The sequence below is a fragment of the Harpegnathos saltator genome, unplaced genomic scaffold, assembly GCF_003227715.2.
Source record: "Harpegnathos saltator strain DR-91 unplaced genomic scaffold, Hsal_v8.6 scaffold460, whole genome shotgun sequence".
In the NCBI taxonomy this organism is placed as follows: domain Eukaryota; kingdom Metazoa; phylum Arthropoda; class Insecta; order Hymenoptera; family Formicidae; genus Harpegnathos; species Harpegnathos saltator.
This window is the reverse complement of record NW_020230273.1, coordinates 34,148-55,417: the sequence shown is the minus strand read 5'-3', so window position 1 is coordinate 55,417 and position 21,270 is coordinate 34,148. Positions and strand designations below refer to the sequence as shown.

Below are 21,270 nucleotides of genomic sequence, written 5' to 3'. Positions count from 1 at the left end.
CAGAGTGCCGACAAGCGTAGCGCACACACACATACACACGCGGCCGACACGCAGCGAGGGAGAGAAGAGGGTGCAGTTGTCGGACGACAATTCGAGCGCGGTGGTCGTGGATGAAAATTCGCGCGCGCTTTTCCCGCATTGTGTGCGTGCCGACTTGACTCGCGGCTCTTCTCCTCGAGACTGTGTGCGTGTCACCTCGACTTTCGCTTGACGATGCTGAGTTACTCGTACTACTACGTGAAAACCATCGTCGAGGGCGGCCAGCCGCCGAAAACGTATAAATTCGCGAAAGGGTAAGCGTCTTAATCCCGACACGACGTGTACGTCCGCTCGCGGTAGCTGGCGAAAGTGAATGCCGAAACGCGCGCGGAGTCACGTGCGGAACGCGTAAACGCGTGTTTCGATCTTTTTCATTTTCGTTTGAAAGGTCCCCTCTCGGCCCCCCGCGAGAGGAGGGACGTATGCGCGAAGTGTCTGCGGGAATTTATGTCCACCTCTCGTTAAACGTAGGAGGAGACAAAAGGAGAGTATCGCAAAAGCGTGAATTTTTCTTTTTCATATACACCGTGGCGGAAAACGACACATTTTTCTCTGCCTAGATATCCTGTGCAATCGACCAAAGGCGCGTGGTCGACGGTGGGTCGCTATAATCTTCTCTCACGACTGCTACGAGGAGGACTCTCCGGCTCCGGCGATGTGTACCATCCTGCTAATACCACTTTCAAGGTTCGTTATTGCGCATTGCATCGCCGTCGTCGGTGAAAACGCATGATTTGATTTTCACGAATTCTCTCTCTTCCTCTCTCAACGTGAGTCGCGAAGGACGAATCCTCGAGGGATTTCTTTCTCTTGCGCAGATCCTTCGAACGCAGCTGGAATTTATCCGCTCTCTCTCTCTAATGGGGTTTGTTCCGCCGAACGTTGAGCGTGGCTAATCCGAAAGGATTTTCCACGCGCGACTCCCGGTGCGTCGGCTCGGTGCAACACCTTCGGCCTGTTTTCGCTCTTTCATGTTTCCCGGCTCGCTGAGCGACGACGAACATTCCGCGCGAGCCGCGCGCGGTCGACGACGCGGCGCGCGGCGACTAAAGCTCCGAACTTCGCGCCGCGCCTCTCCCGTAATCGCGTGCGCGCGTTCTCGTCGGCAGGGAGCATTTTTTCGGGCTCTCGCCCTTGGCGCACCGCCAAATTCACTTTTAAACGTCAAACAAACCCCCTCGCGTGCGAGAGCATGCGGCGGCTCTAATATCTGCCGTCGACATATTTTTAGGACCGCCGCGCCGCCGCGTCTCCAAGGCTCTTCCCTCGCGCTCGCTCCTTGCCCGCGCGATATTTACACGACTTTGATTTCGCACGAACCCCTTGATACCACGACGATCCGCCGACTTACGGGATTCCCCGGTCTTACGGACTCCCGTCGGGACGACGATCCGTCTTCGTTGATGGCCCGGTTAGTGGAAGAATCTCGCTCGGAAATTACGGGCGGTTTGTTTCTGTGTTGCCATTATACTCTTTGAGTTACTTCTTAAGTCTTCTTAAATCTCTCAACTTCGATCTTGGGCGGGAGGGGGGATTTCGATCAAAGTAACACGTCTCTTTGGGGCTGTCATTAGAAATGAGATAAATTGCGTTAAAGAGACTTTCGCGAGTGGGATCGTGATGAAAGGATAATGGAGAATCGGAAAATGGAGACTCACACATGCGCGCGCGTGTGTAGGTATGTGTGTGTTAGTGATAAATCGGAAAGAATTTGTAACGGCGCTCTTTTCGACCGATACCGAGTTTGACGCATCGAGTTTACGTATTTTGTAGGCATTCATACGTCGGTTACGTTCAGTGGCCATTAAATATTGTCAACCGTTGGCGAATAATGTTGCGAAATGGTGTTTCATCTCCGCCGCGCTTCTTCTGTTCCGCAGCCAAGGATTGCACGTTCGCGATTCCCACTGGCAGCGAGTTGCACGTGCCAAGTTAATTAAACGTGACACTCGACTCATACTTGATAGGCCGCGCGTGCTTTTCACAGATGACGATTCGTGTTTACGAAACGTCCGCGAGGCGCGGGGAACGACGCCGATCCGATACGGCGGAAAAGAACGCTCGGAACTTTTCCCTCGCGGCGCAATGATTCATCGCTTCTTCACAAGCCCCGAAATAACTTTCGTGAAATTAGTCGCTCGCAAACACATGGCACCGACCCGATCTCGGGACGTCAAGTCTCTCTCAACGCGAGTTTTATATATAACTAAAATATCGAGCCCCATCTCTCTTTCCCTCTCTGCGTTTTAAAAAATCTCGTAAATGTAAATTAAAATTCTCTTAAATGTGCAAGCAACAAAGCGCAAAAGCGAGAGAGAGAGAGAGAGAGAGAGAGAGAGAGAAAACCAAGGTTGATTGGTGTGATTAATTAAAAATTATGTAATTAAAAAATTATTTAAAGGTAGAAAATCACGGACGAAATTACGTGCGGCACCTACAGGATACTCGTTTTCACTGTAACTGTAACAACTGCCAACCATTGTTGTACCGCGGCCGCGAAGGGGTGGTGTAACACCACCATCCTCTCGTCCGCGCTGAGAAACATTCATCGCGACGCGATGCCGGAGAACCGGTTCCTCCTCCTCGGGTCGAGCTTTCCTTTTCGCTCGGCGAGATTCGCGACATTCCCTTTTAGGGCAAGATGTTTGGCAGTTACATTACACTACACACGTGTAGTGGTCGTCTCATGGTCGCATGGGCGCCGTGTCGGCGGCAGCATCGCGACGCCGGCGTATATCGGGCGGGGGAGAGAAGCCAGTTCCATAACGGAACGAATCCCGAACGGATACGTTGGCCATCAGTGCAGCACGCGCCTCGCTCGTTCGCGTTCGCGTCACGGTTGGACCGGCTCGTGAAAAATCTCGCTCGCCGCTCTCGCGAGAAAACGCCTCTTATCGCGATCCGCGAAACGCGACGCTCGCGATAAGAGAGGCTGGCGTGGGCGCTGGCGAGGCTGGGTAATCCCGGACGGTGGACGAAACGGCAATTCTCGCTGGTAATTGCCGTTAATCGCGATCGCATATGATGTTGCAATTGCATATTCTAATATTGTATCGTACATTTTATGCAGTATTTTGTATATCACATGTACACACTGAGAAAAGATTGAAGTATTAAAATTAAACAAATACTTGTTCGAATACGACTGTGAATACATTTATTCAAATTAAGCGACTAATTTCTAAAATAAAATACAGAGGTTCTCTGAATGTGAACTTTTTTCTTGAATTTTAGAAAATAATTGCTTAATTTCAGTAAATGTATTCACAGTCGTATTCGAATATTTGTTTAATTTTAATACAATTTTTTTTTCAGTGTATATCACATGTAACGCGTGTACTGAATCGCAGCGGAAACAGCCAGTTCGCTTTTGTAGTTGAATGTAGTTGAATCTCGGTCAATTGTTCGTCCAAGAGTCGCCATCGCTTACGATCCTCCGCCAACTCGTAGCGTAAAACGGTTTGCCGAAGAAGGCAAAAAATATCGAGCTTTTCGATCGACTCAGTACATTTTACGTAACTACAAGTCGTTACGGATGATTTGCTAGTTGAAGTTCGTTATTACCAGTTATTATTGCTGGTTATATAATATCACGTACGGTACGTCTTGGTACGAGATAAGCAGGAGTTATCAGGAAATTTCTAGTTGCAAAAGAGTCGCGGAATAACAACGTAACTGCACGTAGAAAATTGATTGGCTGATAAACGACAAGTCAGCCATTGAGCTGAAAGTTTCGGCAGTTGCAAAAGTGCGTGGTTTCAAGCGACGATATTTCTTTGGCCGCCATCAAGGAGGCTGGTTCATTGATTACGACATGAAACATCTGACTGAAGTCGTTTTGTTGGAAACGACGACCTTGCCAGAGCTCAGGCAGAGTCGTAGCCATTGCAACAGCTGATCGTTCTATCGCGTTCTATAGAGTCTCTCCCCGCTGCAAAGCGCTCCCAGCCAGCTAATGACATCGCAGTAATTGCTAAATTGCCGGGTAGATTGTACTTTGTATCGGGTGAGAGATGAAGTTGATCTTCAATATGACACGCTGACCGTGACACATTTCGCCGTGTGACGTATTTTCCGCACGAGGGTGCGCCCTCAAATCGATAATCGCGCGACACGACATCACTTGACACTTGAATGCGAACGAAAGGGTGCAACTTGTCGCGTGGAATTGGTATAAATAATTGGGATTTTTTAATTACCACGAGGAGTAATCTCTCATGGGAACTTCCATGTCTCTTGACCTCAAAAAAGCCTTAATTAGATTACCTAATATATTTTAATAAACTCGCGGAAACAAGCGATGCATTTCCGAGCGCAAATTTTATCTAAGTAACTTCTCCCGATATATCTCGAGCAAATAAAAACCATTCAATATGCTTGCACATTTAAGCCGGAAGCGAATTATTCGACAGTCAAGGAATCATCGTCGTTGTTTATAATTCTTCGCCAATGTTCCGGCGGGGCAAACGCTGTCAGCATAATCGGCCGTCCGTGCACACGCACGGAAAAACATTTCGCGATTTATGCGTTTTGCTGTTGGACAAGCGGACGAAAACCGGTTGTAGAAACACCGAAATCCTCGTACGTGATTTATATTCAGTCAAGTGCGCTCTGTTACTTCAGCCGGGTCGAATATTCTCAGACGAATGATCTCAGTCGCGATAACGGCGATATCGTTGCTTGTCATCGAGTCGAGTCCGACTCCCATTTTATTACGCTGCCGTGCAATCATCCGGTGTGATTTATGCCCGCTCCGTTCGATCAAATTTATTTATACGAATTATAAACTAGTTTCCCGGCGATATCGTCCCCATTGTATCACCCCGCGATTTCCGTTCACGCGAGCATTCGCGCACGATGCGATACATTTATTTAGCCAGTGCGACTGCGCGACAGCCACGTGCCAGCGCAACGCGAACGCGCTCGGGAACACGTTCGTGTTCCCGAGCGCGTGATACCGTTTCCGAGGCTAAGGAAAGCTTACGAAACGAAACGATCACGCAGGTGCGTACCGCAGCGGCGTATGCAAATTCTGCCGGCGCCAGTGAAACGTGACAATTCACGGGAGGAACAATAATCGCGCGACGACGTGTCGAATACGTGTCATGACGCGACGACAGCGTTCGACTTTTAACACGTTCATTGTCAGACTGAAAATTTGAATTTCGTGCGGTGGCCAAAGTTATTTTTTCTTTTATTTATTTTTAGTCGTTTTTTTGCACGATTGAATTGGCATTGAACTGAGTCTTTTCGAGGGTCCTGGTTTGTCACTCATAATAAAAAACAATCGCGTAAACGGCCGTTTGGTGAGGGGCCGCAACACGCGATATCGCGTGAACGACAATGAACGTGTTAAATCGACGCTAATTAAGTCGAGCGTGACGTAGCGGGAAATGATTCCGTGAAACGCGATGGATCCAATTTCCTCGACTGGTCATAAAAGACGCGCGACGATAAAACCGCGGCGGGAGGCGCGACTGGGCGCTGTTTCGAGCGCGTCGCAGGTGCGATAACGCGCGACTTCTCCGCGATGTTCTCGCGTGGATTCTCTCGCTATTGTGTTCGCAATTAAAAACACTCGCGTCGGGAGTGATGAGCAGTGGCGAGCGGCGAATTGTCAGGTTACCCGACAGGGATTCACCCGGGACGCACCTAGGACGTTGTTTTAGGCTGTGACTCGCGACGATCCCATGTCGAGATAATAACACTGTGACTGTCTGACTTTCTGCGGTTGAAATTATTGCTCTTGGCAGACGCCCCGAAATGCAGCGTTAATGCACTTCGAGCATGTGCTGTGCATGCGTGTTCGGTTGATATAGCTTCGTCACGGGTCTAAGCCTCGCCGAATCGACTCGAATAGAACGGCAATAACGACGACGTCTTTATCGTCGTTAATATTACTCAGTGTCGTTTCTTCGGCAAGTTCCCCGTGGAATTTGCAATTCTGATTCCGACGGGCGGGAGTTCCTTCGACTTTATACTTTACGAACTTCTCAACGAGATTTACCGTTAAGGATCCGCGACTTACTACTACTCGCGCAGCTTTGAGTTTCCAAGGTATAAACACGTGACATAATTACAAGTGAATAGCCACAAATGAATATTCATACCGATTCCGGTATAATATATCAGGAAGAATCGGACCGAAAGAGAACTAGATCGTAATTGGGGACACATACGAGCGGACCCGTCCAAGATCGCGCTCGGTAGTTTCGAAAGATATCCTTCGCGCGTATCGGTCGCAAGGACCTTGTCGCAGCCATAACCTCGTGACTTTGATAACGACGTCGCGCGACATCGGCAGCGGTGCAAGCGGCACCGATAAAAGTGAGGTTAATCGGCAGCCAGATAGAACGATCGGCCAGCTTTCGGCGTCGTCGAGGTGATACGCGTTCAGTGCAATTCTCTCGGTTCAACTGATCGTCCGACAGTTTCCGACAGTTGGACATCGTGGATCACCCGCGATAAGAATATATCAGGACAAATCAGGATGAATACATACGGATGGAGCAGGGAGATATGCGAGCCAGAGTTCGTGCGGCAGGAGACGAGGAATGTAGAAGTGAGTATGACTTCGGGATCCGGCTTCGGGCTTGTTCCGGGTTGTCCAGTTCAGCGGATTATCCTGTTACGGGTTTTACGAGCTTCAAACGTGCAATTAAGGCGAACACCGAGTCGCGTGATCTCGTTAATTAGCGAACGCAAGGACAAGTCCTTCGCGCTTGGAATTCGCGCGCGTATTGTACGCGTTCGACTAAGGTCACACGTTGACCCGGACGTCGCACAGATGGCGCGACGAGGTTAAGCCGCGTGCACACGAACTGCACGCGCGCGGCATGACGCACGAGATGTTTGTTCAACCGCAGCGTTTTACGATATCCGCCACTTTAGCGAGCGAGATGGACACACATCGGACCGCGCTGCGGAGCGACGAGGAGGAGAGATACGATCGCGACGCGAAGTTTAGAAAACGCAGACGCGGAGAACACCTAGCTGAAACTTTACAGCTCACGAGGAAACTTTCCCGAGACGGAAATCCCCGTGTGCTCCAACGATGCACTGGATTATATAAAGTTCGGGGAAATCACCGTTGAAAAATTAACGCAAAACTCGATCGACTTTTCCTCTTGTCGCATTACGCATCATGATGAGCTATACACACGACTCCCACACGATCAATTCCTCCCACAACTCTATAATCGCATTTTCCTTCCTCGTTCTGCTTATATACGTGCTTATATCTACTCGAGCGTGTCTTTTATCCCATCAACATTCTATCTTTCTCTAGTTTTATCCGCTAAACTGCGACCACGACGCTTGTACGCTTAAACCTCGATAAGGCGGTCAATCGCGAACCTCTTTCTCCAGCATGAACTCGTAAAAAATGAAGATTGTGTTTTCCTCAGAAAGTTTGCGATATTTAACTGTTCGCAAGTTCACGTTAGAGGACAAGATTCACGATTGTTAATTAACTTATGTCTGTGAAATGAATCTCCTGATAATTACCGAAGGAACAGATCCCTGTACGTTAACCTCGATAAGCTCTAGGCGATCGATTCCTCCGAATCTCTTCCTCCGACATGAACTCCGACATAAAAAATGAAGATTGCGTTTCCTTCAAAAAGCACGTTAGCAATATTTATAATAGACTACGTTTACACGGCTTCTAACTTCGACTTAGTAACTACTACGTAGTTAGTGCAGTCTCGAATCCGATTAGAATATATTTTTAGATCTAAAAGAATATAGCAATCGAATATCAAAGAATTCACTAACTACGCTTGTTACTAATCCGGATTAACTTTGCCGTATAAACGTAGTTACTGAGGACAAGATTCACGATCACCGCTGATTATTTATACCTAATGAAACTCCTGATAATTACCGGAGGAACACGGATTCTCTCTATCGGCGCGTCGGGCGCGGGCGCGTTGCGAAACTCATCGATACGTATCGATTGTAAGCGCACGTCGCGAGAACTCGATGCACCAATGAGAGCGCGCTTTACCCGCGCGTTTCACGGGAATCGCGTGCACACCTCTCCGATACGCATTTAGCCGCGCCGCATCGCGTCGCGTCGCGTCGCTTGTACGCGGTGTGTGACGAAACACAGCGAAGAAATGCCATGAGTGAGGGGAGGCCGCAACGGCCGTGGCCGGCGCCGTGAATCTGTCCAGGCTAACGGTTTTATATCCGCACGAGAGCAACGGCGGGTCTCGGGTCGGTCTTCTCGCGCGTATCGTGATTCGTGCCGATCGGCGCCGACTTGAGCGTCGACGAGAGAGCGGTGTTGTTTCGTGTGTCCCGGCTGTCCTCGGGCTCGATTTATATCGACTCGATTCGCTGCGTGACTTCCTTCGAAATCCCGATATCCTGCGGTGGGCGTAGTCGAGCGACGGAACGGCCACGATGAGTTACTACGGTGGAGGTTATGGCTACGGCTTCGGCGGAGGCGACGGCGAACACGCGGACGATGTGTTCGTGAAGTCGGTGGTCGAGGTCAAGCGGTTCCTGCCGTCGCTCTTCAATATCAAAGTGGTACGCCGCAGCGCATTGATTCTCAATTAATTGGCTGTGTTCGGAAACGTCACTTGGATACTCTCTCTCTCTCTTTGTCTCATTTTTATGTCTCTCTCACACCAACGCAGCAGTACACCCGAGTGACGTTTCCGAACGCAGCCAAAAGGTCTGTTTTTTATCGCTGAACTAGTTTTAAATGAAAATAAATAAATATACATCTAGGAGTTAGTGAAAGGGAGAGGAGAAGAGAATAAGTGCAAGTTAGTGCAGCCAGTTCAGCAATAAAAAACAAACGTATAGATCGCCGGCGAATGAGTCAGAAAGAGCACCTCGTCGCGCAATTGGACGCGTAGCGTTTCACTAACCGCTCGTATCGCGTTCCGGTTCGCGTGTCGTCCAAGCATGCGCGTACCTGTGTATGTGTGTGTGTGTGTGTGTGAGTACTTGACATCACACGAGAAGATGCAACCGGGCGTATCTGAATTTCTCCCATAGTCGCGTTGCTTACGTGATCGCGATCTACTCATCCATTCTGACGCCACTTTCAGGACGAGCTGGATTTATTTTCGTAGGTCTATCGGCGTCGCTGACGCGAGATGTTCGATGTTTCATTCATGCCACACGCTCCATCGGAAGTGGAGTGCGCGGAACTCCTCGGTATTAGTAAACTTGAGCGCGGAGTGCGCTATTAACCGCGAATTTTATCCACCCTGATACGATCTTATCTACCGTTGGCCCGGCTGATAAGAGTTGTCAGTGTGTGAGTCCGATGAATCATTCAGTTGACCGAATCGAGAGTTCAAGTTTAGCGTTTACCGACAAACACAAAGCGACAAGATAACGTTTGACATCGATGTTACAATTCGGCAAATGCAAATACAACACACACTGTACATAACGAGAAATTAACATCGATGTAATGTTACCGAATCGCTTCGCACTCTCTCGGGGCGAACGTGTTGCGGCGACCGGCGTTCTGTTGCCGTTTCGTTTTCATCGCCGCTGAATCAAGAGAATGCGAAGACGCGTCTACGATATTACGCTCGATCGACGTGCTGGAGACGCGCATCTATACACTCCCTCTTCAACGAGCGAAACCGCATGCCAGTTTCACCCTTAAAAGCTAATCAAATATTCAAATTCAAATATTCAAATATCACCCCAAGTTAACTCTTCTCATTGTATATAGCGAAGTATATGCGAGAATCGATCTGTCTTATCATGATGGTATGTATCACTACTGACAGGGTGAATAAAATTAGTACTGTCAGTGTGGTCTTTTGACAAAATAAAAAATTCACACAGGGTGGAATTGGACCCGTAGTAACCCTTTAGGGGTTAAACGCGCGTTTTCGCGGACGAAATTCAGGATATCTCGACAACCGATACGCAGATGGGGGGGATTTCTCGAAATCGATCCGTTACACGATTAAATTCGCAAGTTGGGCGAGGGACGGAGGAGTAGTTCCTGTCATTCGAAACAAATTCACGTGACGGACCACATCCGTTGCACGATTCCGGCGGATTTGGTCCCGACCAGATCGAGTCTCTTTTCCGTTGGCGGGCCTGCTGGATTCGGCTGACTTCTTGATGTGCTCCCGCACGATATGTCGAGATCGTTTAATTTCATCGGTCAAGACAAATTCATTGGTCAGGCGTGCGTGCCGTCGCGCGGTGAATGGCGCGAGATCTTTCGCGTATCCTTCGATTCGCAAGGCGAACACTGCGGCTCGAATTTCGCTTTACGTTTCAGGCCGGCTGCTGCGATACGATCGCTTGAAACGTGCCAGGTGTTGAAGATGACGAAGGTTGCAATATACGATGACGACACTGTGCAAGAAATGCATGATCGATTCAATGCTACGTGTTTTTGCACAGTACGCATTCATTAATGGAATGACGGACGCGTATTGTGCGTCATTACACACGCGAGCGTCTCGTCCACGTGCTTCCATGCGCGTTAAATTGCGGGACTCGATTTAATGGCGCTTTAATTGGATTTATCGCGTGTCGCCGTCGTTTCGACAGCAATAACTCGGACGGGAGGAGAGAAGCGCGATGGACGGATCTGTGAATGTACCTCTGAGCTGATCCTGCTCCTGGTCCCCGAACTGGATATTTGCCGGAGCTACAGTTATCTTCGCCTCGAATCCCGCCTGATCTGCAACGGAAATGAATCCCCCCGATTATAATCCAAAGAGCCTCCTCGATTCCGACGTATCGCGAAAAAAGAGGCATCGGGCATATATTAGAAATTGACATCAACTCCTCCCCCCGTCTGCGTCTCTCCTTTAAGTCTAAGGTAGTCACTCTTCGACTCTTTCGTCTGGACTCTCTTTCTAGAGGTTCAATGAAGCTCGCAATCGTTACCGGGTCAGAGATGTCGGAGATGATTTCCGCAATTTTCAAAATATTCACCTCTCATCTCATGCCGTCGCCGCTGATATCGCGCACAAAGTCTCATCCTTCGCGAACCGACTTGCAAAATTCCAAAGGCAACTACGCTAGGCTTTCGATGTGACCGCCACCACGTCTAAGACTGTAACAGAAGACTGATCTCTTCATCGCACACCTCTCTCTCTTTCTCTCTCTCTCTCTCTCTCTCTCTCTCTCTCTCTCTCTCTCTCTCTCTCTCTCTCTCTCTTTCTCTCTACCTACGTAGAGGTATGGTTGCTGTTGTTCGAAAGGCCACGCGACCTACAGCCCACGGAGAGACGAGCACTTTGAAGGAGAGCACTGTTACGTTATTTATTTAATTATTCAACGTTCGTCAACCATGAAAATCAACAGCAGGCTGACACACGGCGGGATACTCGCTGGCCTTGGATGTGCGGCAAGCACGCGATAACATCTCGCGCTGTAGATGAATTCGCGTCCGCTCATCGCGCTCCAGAATTCATGCGGCCATCGCGATATGATTCCGTATGAATTCTCCTCGACGCTAACCGAGCTAGTTAAGGTGTCGCGCGGCACTTTCGGGATATCCTGTGTGAGGTATTATAGGATGTTCGCATATATGCTTATCAAACAGCGCATTGTAATCTAAATTGCGGTTCGTTGTCATCCGGTTGTGCACTATCATATCAGAGAGGCGATAACGCGATATCAAGCGAGCCCCATTGCCAGCACATAGCTTCCCTAAACAACGAGTGAGAATAGTCTCACTTGTCGCTTCAGATCGATCGTACGTCCTCTCGGCCTCTTTCTCAAGAAGACCTCTCGTGAATATCTAACGACTCCGCCGTTGTTTTCTTTCCCTTCCTTCATCTATGAACACGAGCGGCCTCGGCTTTCGCCCTTTCGTTGATAACACACCGAGATGGATATACAACGTCGTAGCAAGTACGCCAATTATCGCTACTCCAATTACATGCAAGAAGGCGTCGCGGTGCTGAAAATTGGATCCGGTTGCGAGCCCGTGAAGCTCGCGGGCGACGGTAGAACCGGCACCAACAACAACATCTATCCCGCGAAGCTCGAAATTGTCGGGAAAAATCCGGGAAAGAACGCGCCGACTCAGTCGAGCGACGAGCAGCTTCCGGCGGAGGAGCGAACGCGTTCGCTGCGAAATAAACAATTGTACGCGGACAAAGCCATACGAACGACGAAAAGTTACATCGGGAAGTCCTGCTACAACGTAGGCCACCCTCTAGATCTCTTAATCGTTGGTCCTCTCCGACTCGGATCACCCAGACCGCGCCGTGACTTCATGTAAACTGATGTTCGCAGCTGGGCGAGAAGGGCTCCGGCTTCAGACCGCGCGGTGAGGTCCAGGACTTCAACAGACTGAGACGGGAGTGCCTAGAGACAGGGCGGCTCTTCGAGGATCCTGAATTCCCGGCCATCGACTCGTCGCTGTACTTCTCCCGCAGACCGGACAGATACATAGAATGGAGACGGCCGATGGTCAGAAATATTCCAAAGATTTGTCAGGCTGTGTCATCATCCTGCTCGAGTAGTCGAGAAATCTGAAAACGTTGTCTCTCGCGCGAGAGAGCCAGGAAGGACTTTCGACTTGCAACGTGCTCGTGCTTTTGCAGGAAATCGCGGACGACCCGCAGCTTTTCGTGGAGGGCTTCTCGCGATTCGACGTGCAGCAGGGGGAGTTGGGAGACTGCTGGCTGTTAGCCGCTGTGGCGAATCTCACCATGCATCCGAATCTGTTCTTCCAAGTGGTGCCGGAGGACCAAAGTTTCGAGGAGAACTACGCGGGGATCTTCCACTTCAGGTTCGACGGGAATTCGATTCGTAAATGTCGATTCGCGCCTCCTCTATACCAGAATGATTACGTAAACTCTGTCTGCTTTCGCAATTTCTCGCTTATGCGAGGCGAGTCATCCTGCCCGTGCAGTGAAATGTCGCGAATAAATATTTCCCGCGTGCTTTCGTCGAATCGAATTTATTATTATGGAAACTGGCCGTTTTAATCACGAGTCATCGTGAGCTTGGAAACGACTAATCTGCATGAGATATGTATGCGCATCAGGTTCTGGCAATACGGCAGATGGGTCGACGTGGTGATCGATGATCGATTGCCTACCTGCCGCGGCGAACTGGTATATCTGCACTCAGCCGAGAACAACGAATTCTGGAGCGCCCTGCTCGAGAAAGCTTATGCGAAGTTACACGGCTCCTACGAGGCGTTGAAAGGCGGCACGACCTGCGAGGCCATGGAGGACTTTACTGGCGGAGTAACGGAGATGTATCAGATGGACCAAACGCCGCCCAACTTATTCAACATACTGCTGAAGGCTTTTGAGAGAAACTCGTTATTGGGTTGCTCGATTGAGGTGAACTAGAAACCGCTCGTCCTGGACGAGGCCTCTTGAATCGATCATTGCTTCCGTTTGGTACTTCAACCGGTTGAGCGATAATTTTTGTTCGATATCACAGCGTTGCTGTGACGTTTTCAGTTTCTGTTATAGACGGGATATAATTCGAAAGACAAGACTCTATACTTTCTACACTCGCAATATCAGAGCTTCTCAAGAGTGTATCAGAGGACGCGTTCGACGCGTTTTACGCGTGAATGCACCGTTCAGAAAATTAATAATTTAATCGCTAAAACTTGCCAATGAAAGTATCATGCGAGAAAACAAACGTCATGTTGACAGCGTCAACACGAAGGAAACGTTATCAACATGCAGACGCGTCTCTTTTAGCCCGACCCGAACATACTAGAAGCAGAGACACCTCAGGGACTGATACGGGGTCACGCTTATAGCATTACTCGCGTGAAACACGTGGAAATCGAGACGCCGAATCAGCGCGGCACCATACCTCTGCTGAGACTTCGGAATCCTTGGGGAAACGAAGCGGAGTGGAACGGGCCTTGGAGCGATCAGTGAGTCTAATTTCACACGTCGACTATGTGTCACGAGCGAATCTCACGCTTTCGTTGTATATCAATGCCCATCAAGGTCCCCGGAATGGAGATTCATTCCCGATCACGAGAAAGAGGAGCTCGGCTTAACCTTCGACGTGGACGGCGAGTTCTGGATGTCGTTCCATGATTTTACGCGTTACTTCACCCAACTCGAGATTTGCAACTTGAATCCGGACTCGTTGACAGGTCACGATCTCGATGCCGGTAAGAAGCGTTGGGAGATGAGCGTGTTCGAGGGAGAGTGGGTGCGCGGAGTAACGGCGGGTGGTTGCAGAAACTACTTGGGTGAGACTTCGACTTCGTGAAGTTTGTTTATCTTAATTTCGATTCATTCGGACGAACGAAATGTATCTCTTTCGCGCAGAGACTTTCTGGCACAACCCGCAATATCGCATCACGTTGGAATATCCCGACGACGATGACGATAAGTGTACCGTGATCAGCGCTCTGATGCAGAAGAACAGGCGGGCGCAAAAGAGAATGGGTGCCGATTGCCTCACTATAGGATTCGCTATTTACCACGTATGCAAAATTTCATTGATGATGAAAGATAAATCCACGGAATCTGAAGTCTTCTGTGTACGATGAGTTATCAACTGAATTTTTCATCGACAGTTGGAGTACCCGGAGAGATTGCCGAAACCGTTGGACATTAACTTCTTCAAGTACAACGCGTCTGTCGCTCGTTCACCGGCGTTTATAAATTTACGAGAGGTCACGTGTCGCTTCAAATTACCGCCGGGCGTGTATTGCATAGTTCCAAGTACATTCGATCCGAACGAAGAGGGTGAATTTCTGCTGAGAATCTTTTCCGAAAACAAGAATAATATGGAGTAAGTTGTGTCGCGATATGCAAGATGTCTCAGACGAACGCGTGAAGAGAAGTTATAAATTTTCAGTTATCAACAGTGACTTCTTTCTCAACTATTCGAAAGGTCTTTTGTTTTCTGTTACGTGAATACTTATGATTCCTCAATGTTTTCATCCACGAGAAAACCGCTTGAAATATTAAACAAATTTGTAGATAAAAGCACGACATGCCATTAAGTTTGAGATATCTCGTACGGTGACCTTTGTTACGCTAATCGAAAAGTTTTTATTGCAACTATCTCGTTTCGTTTACAGAGAAAACGACGAGGAAGTCGGTATCGGCGAAGTCGACGATAGGGTAAACACTATGAATATTTTAATGAGAGCTAACACTCGCACACCATTAATCTTAAGACATTAATCTTAAACAGTACTGACTGTTATATTTTATGTATGTGTGATATCTCTTATTTTATTATCACATAATTTGACGATGAAACTAAAACGATACATTAGGTAAAATTCATAAACACCGTTGAACCATGAAGATGTTGAATAATACATGAAAATTCTGATGTACTGTTTAGGATTAATTGTATTGCATCGAACGCGATAAATATCATTTCACTTTGCATAATTCATGAGAAACAATTGCTATATAGCGCAGCATTAACGCTTGATAAGTACAGGTCATGTATCGTGTGTAATGAATGTGTAATGAATGTGTAATTGTGGATTGACAATGCATTTAATCGGTTCTTGCTAATTCATGTAAATCATCGAATTAACCAGCACTATGCAATTGAGCTCTCGGCCTAGCTCGATATGTCAAGCTCGCAGCAACACTTATGGGGCTCAACATCATTTCATTTATTCGACATGCTATCCAACGTTACTTCACATTCGGAACATCATCCCCATCCACGATGGTAATCTCTCTTTAATGTATAACGATACGCATGTTTACCCCGCTTGGCTTTTAGGTGATTAACCATGTGGGTGGTAAAGAGGAAGAGGACAGAAATAACGTAAGTATGTCGCACGCCTACTTACACCAGCACAATCACTTCGATTGCAATGACTTTACAGCACCGAGTGAGTCACTCTGTAGGAGCAGAATTAAAAACTAAGATATTTATTCAGCTATAAAAGTACTTCTGTTACTACAGTTACTCATTCTGTATACTAACAACACAAGAATCTTATATATCTTACTGAAATTATGATCGTTTGTAGATGAAGGATGAAATAGGAAATGCAGAGTTTTAGAATACAATTGCAATCACATTTTAAGAACTGAAATTTTGCGTTTCTTCCCTGAGATTATCTTAGACTGTAATTGTTTGTCATTTTTGTCATCAACAGTCTTCTCTTTTTTCTGTTTCCAGGTTCGCGATGAACCCGAACAAGACCGCAATACCGAAAAAGTCCGAGAATTCTTTAAGAAACTCGCTGGTGACGACTTGGAAGTTGACTGGATGGAACTCAAAGATATCTTAGATTTCGCCATGAGAAAAGGTAAATATCGTATATACAAATAAAAAGTATATACATATGATATGAAAAATAGTACACATATATATTTAGTTGCAAATAAGATACCGTATACTTTGAAACACATGATTACATTTTATCCAAACACAGAGCTTTGCTTCTTGCTATGTAGCTTCTCGTACCTTATCTCTTCGCTTAATTGATGTTTTATGTAACCACGTAGACATCGTACATTTAATCACGCTTAATCATTGATCCTGATATTCTGAATATCGTTCGATTATCATTACCACCTGCACAATTAATTTTTACTCTAATAGCTAATTTCTTATGGATTCTCTCTTAGTACCATTCAAGATTCCTTCATTCTCTCGGCACGCGATGGCATTTTAATTATTATGTCAATAATTTCGCATGCTTATGTCTCTTACCTTGTAATTCATATTGTACAGTACATAAATACATTTGGGTCCCTCAAATAATAAGCGCAGAGACTAACGTTAATATCACTTCTTAAGTTAGAATTTTTGATTCCGGTCGATCTGACAAGGGAGTGATATAAACTTCCGCAGTAAGAATTTTTAACTGATATAAGAAGCCGTTGAGTGCAATAAATGAGAGAGAATCGTGTAAGCGATACGAATGATGTTCACGCTCCAAAGTAATGAGTTCTCGAATTATACGTTGTACGTACGACTTGTATGGCCCAAGTGTACGTATGTAGAACATCTATGCTAACATGTAGCTGTGTGTTACGGGTAGAGTTACCGCAGTTGGCGCATCGTAGCGAGGCACATGTACCCGAAACTGTTGAAGGAAATGGTTCGTTTGTCGACACTCTCATCTCACTGCTGTGCGGCGTTGTTTGTAATAATGAACAGTACAATAAGCCCGTAGGTAAGGCAACAATATGCTATTTCCTACCGCGGGATCGTTCTTGTCTCAGTCGCGTTGCGTCAATAACGATTACCGCAAAATATATCGCCAAGATCATTTGGTTATCCTTGTTACGATAACACGCTCTCGCCAGCACTCCTACAATGAACTGATAGTGTCAGTGTCAAGATGGCGAGTTAACGAGTTGACATTCTAATCTAGTACGGTGCGAGGCAGAGCAGAGTGGAAAGAAACGTAATAAGAGAACAGCTACGGCAAATATTAGTGGAGTACAATTTTAAACTGCATGCTTCCTTAATTAACGGAATGATGAGGCGTTAACGAGATGCTTGATGAATTTTTTTGACTCTGATATAGCTGTAACATAATCTTATCAGATTGCTATCTCTAATCTATGGTCAAAGAAACTAAGTGTCCCCAATCTCGCAACTATAGCGTTGTTATATATATATCTTTAACATCCATGTTTGTCTTCCGCACAATTTAGAACGTCTCACGACAACATTCCCATGTGCAATTTCCACCTACGTTTTACACGTATTGTTGTGTACCTGAATATAAATGTATTTGAATTTTTTTGATGTTACAAATCTTTTTCTTCCTCTGAGTTGTGAAGATCACAGTAGGCAAATTTTTGTTGTACTGAACGAGTTCTTATTTTTTGAATTGCAGATACTCAAGACAGAGGATTTAGCAAAGACATATGTCGCAGCATGGTCGCAATGTTGGATGTAGATCATTCTGGGAAACTCGGTTTTGAAGAATTCAAGACGTTATGGAATGACATCAGGAAATGGCGGGTAAGCGTGAGATATTCTATTCGATAATTTGCATAAATACGAGTATGCGAATTTGCAAATATACATATGCGAAATGCAGCGTTGTATCAGCGTCAAGCGATATAACAATTACGATACAATTATTTTTAGGCTGTTTTCAAGCTATACGACAAAGACGAATCGGGCTATCTGAGCGCGTTCGAATTGAGACAAGCGTTAAATAGCGCCGGATATCGTTTGAATAATCATATTCTCAACATTTTGGTCCACCGTTATGGCACCAAAGACGGCAAAATTACATTCGATGATTACATAATGTGCGCGGTCAGACTTAAAACGATGATCGGTAAGTAAAGCGTATGCTTAATTAATGCGCTTATTAATATTAACGGTCATACAAGCACGAGGTAATTAACAATAACACTTCACTGCTATTGCAGACATTTTCAGAGAAAGAGATCCAGATCAAACCAACACGGCTACGTTCACGATGGAAGAATGGATAGAGAAGACGCTTTACTCGTAATAACATACGTACAAATATATACGATTCGCTGTTATCTGACTTTACCTCGAACTTATTCGGTTCTTCTTATAATGTGACAACAAACGCTTGAAATTGTGAACAACATCTACTTTTTTATAGAAAAGAGAGTATTTTTAAGAATGTAATTTGAGAAGCTGCGTGCGTGTGTGCACATCTGTTAATTCTCACTTCTCCAAAGCGATATTATAGTATAAGAAAACGTCCACCTTGAGGAAGATCTTTGCAATATATATTTAACAAAAAAAAAAAACTAATGTATTTGTAATGTAATTAATGTATAATAAAATTTTCAGATTGTTTCTTAATTATGCAATTATCGGCTGCATCAATGCTGGGTGCAACGTTTGTACCTTCGGTATTATGAGATTTCTTTGTAAACGCGGTTATACCGAACAGCATTAATGTACTCGAATACGCGACATAGATTAATAGAAATATTCAAATGCATTTGAACTCAGGTAAGTTTTGAGTAATATCGAATATTATTTGCAGAAGAATTGAACTATTTTTAATACTATCAGTGTGATCTGTGGTCAAACGGACGTTGCTTCATGCAAACTCCATAAAACTTTTGGTGGTAAATCTTCATATTTCATTGGTATTGTTATTAAGAGATACATCTTACTAGTTCGCATATATAAAACAAATACGCAAGCTGATCTTCATAAATTTACGCAACTTAAAATATCAATTCTGTTCATCTTTTTTTAATCTATGAAATCAGTATTGTTATTCCCAATACAATGAAAAAAAAATGAAGATTGCATGTGAACGTGTATGGGTGAACATTATATAATTTAACTACAGTGTTGTATTTTCTATGTTTGTTTAATTGTGTCCAATACAATGACAAATAAACTAAGTTGATACTCCAATTCCTATTGTCTGATTGGCATCATATTCTCCCTAAAACATCCTACCATCAAATATAACTCTCTATTTTATTACAAATATACGGTGGAGCAGTTTTTAAAACTACAAAATTCTCAGCTTATATAAGAGGGCTTTATATTTTCTTGAATATTTATATACAAGTTATATTAAATTATTTTGAAAATAAGGCAGATCTAAGTACTAAAATAGTATTGCAGAAGAGTACAGCATGAAAATAGTCAAAGGTGACTAGTAAACTTTTAAAATACTTTCAAGAAAAATTGCTGTTTTATAAAATCTGAAGGAAGAAGAGTTTCTGTATATATAACATCAATGTGTATAATCAATATATGACATCAATGTGTATAACAATTATAGGATATAACTCTTCTTCAAGGGCTTCCAAGGATCTACAATGGTGAATTCTAAGAAATCCTCTGTTGATTTATATATCAGGTCTCTTCATGTAAACCATGGGCTGTGGAAGAAGATATGTTGTCCACTGGGTTCTGGATGAATTAATTTGGTTTTTTTTAGTCAGTCTATGTACAGATCCTCCTCAATACTGAAGAACTTTCTCCATTAAAGATTCTTTACAAAATATGGAACAAATCTTATATAAGTATAGTAAATAAGAGCTTATGTTCATATTTTTCTTAATGCTAATATTTCACTGGAAAAATATTCCAAGTAAAAATGAAATCAATTTAAATAAATACAGACATTCATCTTCATTAAGAAAGGCAATATAGTATGATATATAAAAAATCAAATATGATTTGTAATATATAATGAGAACATAATGCTTTAAATATAAAAATAGCTTTAATTGGTGCAATTATTTACCTAAACAGCAGTGAGAGGTACATCATCATCTAAGTCATCGTCTTTACTTTGTTCATGCAAAAGAACATATTCTCTTGAACTAAAGCCAAAGCGTATCACATCTCGTTCTAATAATTCATGATACCTCCTGGGTTCTAATTTCACATTATTTACAAATGTGCCATTTGCTGATTCCAAGTCAATGAGGTATGGCCGTATTCTTCTACTTTCAAGACCACCTTCTTTTTGATAAGAGACTAAACGATATTGCAGTGCAGCATGCTGCTTAGAACATGATGGGTGATCCAAAGGTATATCAGCCACTTTACGATCTCTCCCCATAAGATACGCCGACTGCCGATGGATATATAATGTGGGCAATTCTTTCTCTCCTTTAAAAGTGTACAGCCTCCACCTGCGTTTTGGTTTCCTAGCATCTTGTGGCTCCGAGTACTTTATGACTACACCATTGAAAGTGTTGACTTCTTCTGTCAATTTTCCTGACAATTCGAAATTAGGTTTTTCTTTCTCTTGGGGTTTTGATTTAGACTCGTTTTTTATATTTGGTTTCCCCCATTCAGGAGAAGTTTCCTTCTTCTCCCTAACTTCTTCTGAGCTTCTCTTCTGCTTATCATCGCGTCTTCTCCCAGAGTCATTTCTGTCTCTGCTCCTGCTCCGATCGTTGTGTTCCTTATGCCTGGAGCGTCCGTTATCTTTCCTGAACGGCGATCTCTCATGTTTTCTCCTGTCGTCATCTTTCCTAGAGTGATCGCGTCTGCTGGTTCTGTGATTTCTATCTCTGTCTCTTTGAGATCTGTGAGAATCATTGTTACTCTCACGTCTGCTGCTTTTGTGCGTGTCCCGCCGATCTATATTGTCGTTGTGACTTGATCGCCACATATCGTTCGGTTTATTCGCAAAATCAAAAATTCAAAGTTGATAAACTACAACCTAACCTAACTTAGTAGTTAGAGACGTAGCACTGAGTTGTTGAAATTAGAAAGAGAAACCTGAGAGGCTACGGTGCTGTGATTCAAGACATGACACTGCTCAAGATCATTACGCACGCTTTCCATAAAACGTAACAGCAAAATTTCGAC

General features: G+C 45.0%; 3 protein-coding genes across 12 annotated transcripts; 1 reads left to right on the top strand and 2 right to left on the bottom strand.

Annotated features, from left to right (window-relative positions):
- Positions 1–54: 54 nt before the first annotated feature.
- CalpA (calpain A) lies at positions 55–18,454 on the top strand. Of its 9 annotated transcripts, none has more exons than XM_019845305.2 (17): positions 2,698–3,034; positions 6,172–6,601; positions 8,428–8,577; positions 12,289–12,465; positions 12,600–12,787; positions 13,046–13,349; positions 13,722–13,903; positions 13,980–14,230; positions 14,310–14,467; positions 14,561–14,778; positions 15,071–15,113; positions 15,739–15,783; positions 16,144–16,273; positions 17,012–17,146; positions 17,819–17,946; positions 18,076–18,271; positions 18,366–18,454. In XM_019845305.2, the coding sequence occupies exons 2-17, from the start codon at positions 6,530–6,532 to the stop codon at positions 18,449–18,451; spliced, it is 2,463 nt and encodes an 820-aa protein (XP_019700864.1). In that variant the 5' UTR covers positions 2,698–3,034; positions 6,172–6,529; the 3' UTR covers positions 18,452–18,454. The 9 variants fall into 9 exon arrangements, with proteins under 9 accessions (XP_025157744.1, XP_019700864.1, XP_025157743.1 ...); XM_025301958.1 differs by having other exon boundaries at positions 6,054–6,601; XM_025301959.1 differs by lacking the exons at positions 2,698–3,034; positions 6,172–6,601; positions 8,428–8,577 and adding exons at positions 55–293; positions 600–726.
- LOC112589310 (uncharacterized) lies at positions 9,849–11,156 on the bottom strand. Its single transcript, XM_025301961.1, has 3 exons — positions 10,978–11,156; positions 10,640–10,720; positions 9,849–10,389 (listed from the first exon to the last, which is right to left on the bottom strand). Exons 1-3 carry the CDS (start codon positions 11,021–11,023, stop codon positions 10,211–10,213), a joined length of 306 nt encoding a protein of 101 aa, XP_025157746.1. The 5' UTR covers positions 11,024–11,156; the 3' UTR covers positions 9,849–10,210.
- An 827-nt stretch (positions 18,455–19,281) lies between the features above and the next one.
- LOC105191717 (smad nuclear-interacting protein 1) lies at positions 19,282–21,251 on the bottom strand. Of its 2 annotated transcripts, none has more exons than XM_011155328.3 (2): positions 20,192–21,251; positions 19,282–19,936 (listed from the first exon to the last, which is right to left on the bottom strand). In XM_011155328.3, exon 1 carries the CDS (start codon positions 21,068–21,070, stop codon positions 20,192–20,194), a length of 879 nt encoding a protein of 292 aa, XP_011153630.1. In that variant the 5' UTR covers positions 21,071–21,251; the 3' UTR covers positions 19,282–19,936. The 2 variants fall into 2 exon arrangements, with proteins under 2 accessions (XP_011153630.1, XP_011153631.1); XM_011155329.3 differs by having other exon boundaries at positions 19,282–19,854.
- Between the last annotated feature and the right edge of the window lie 19 nt (positions 21,252–21,270).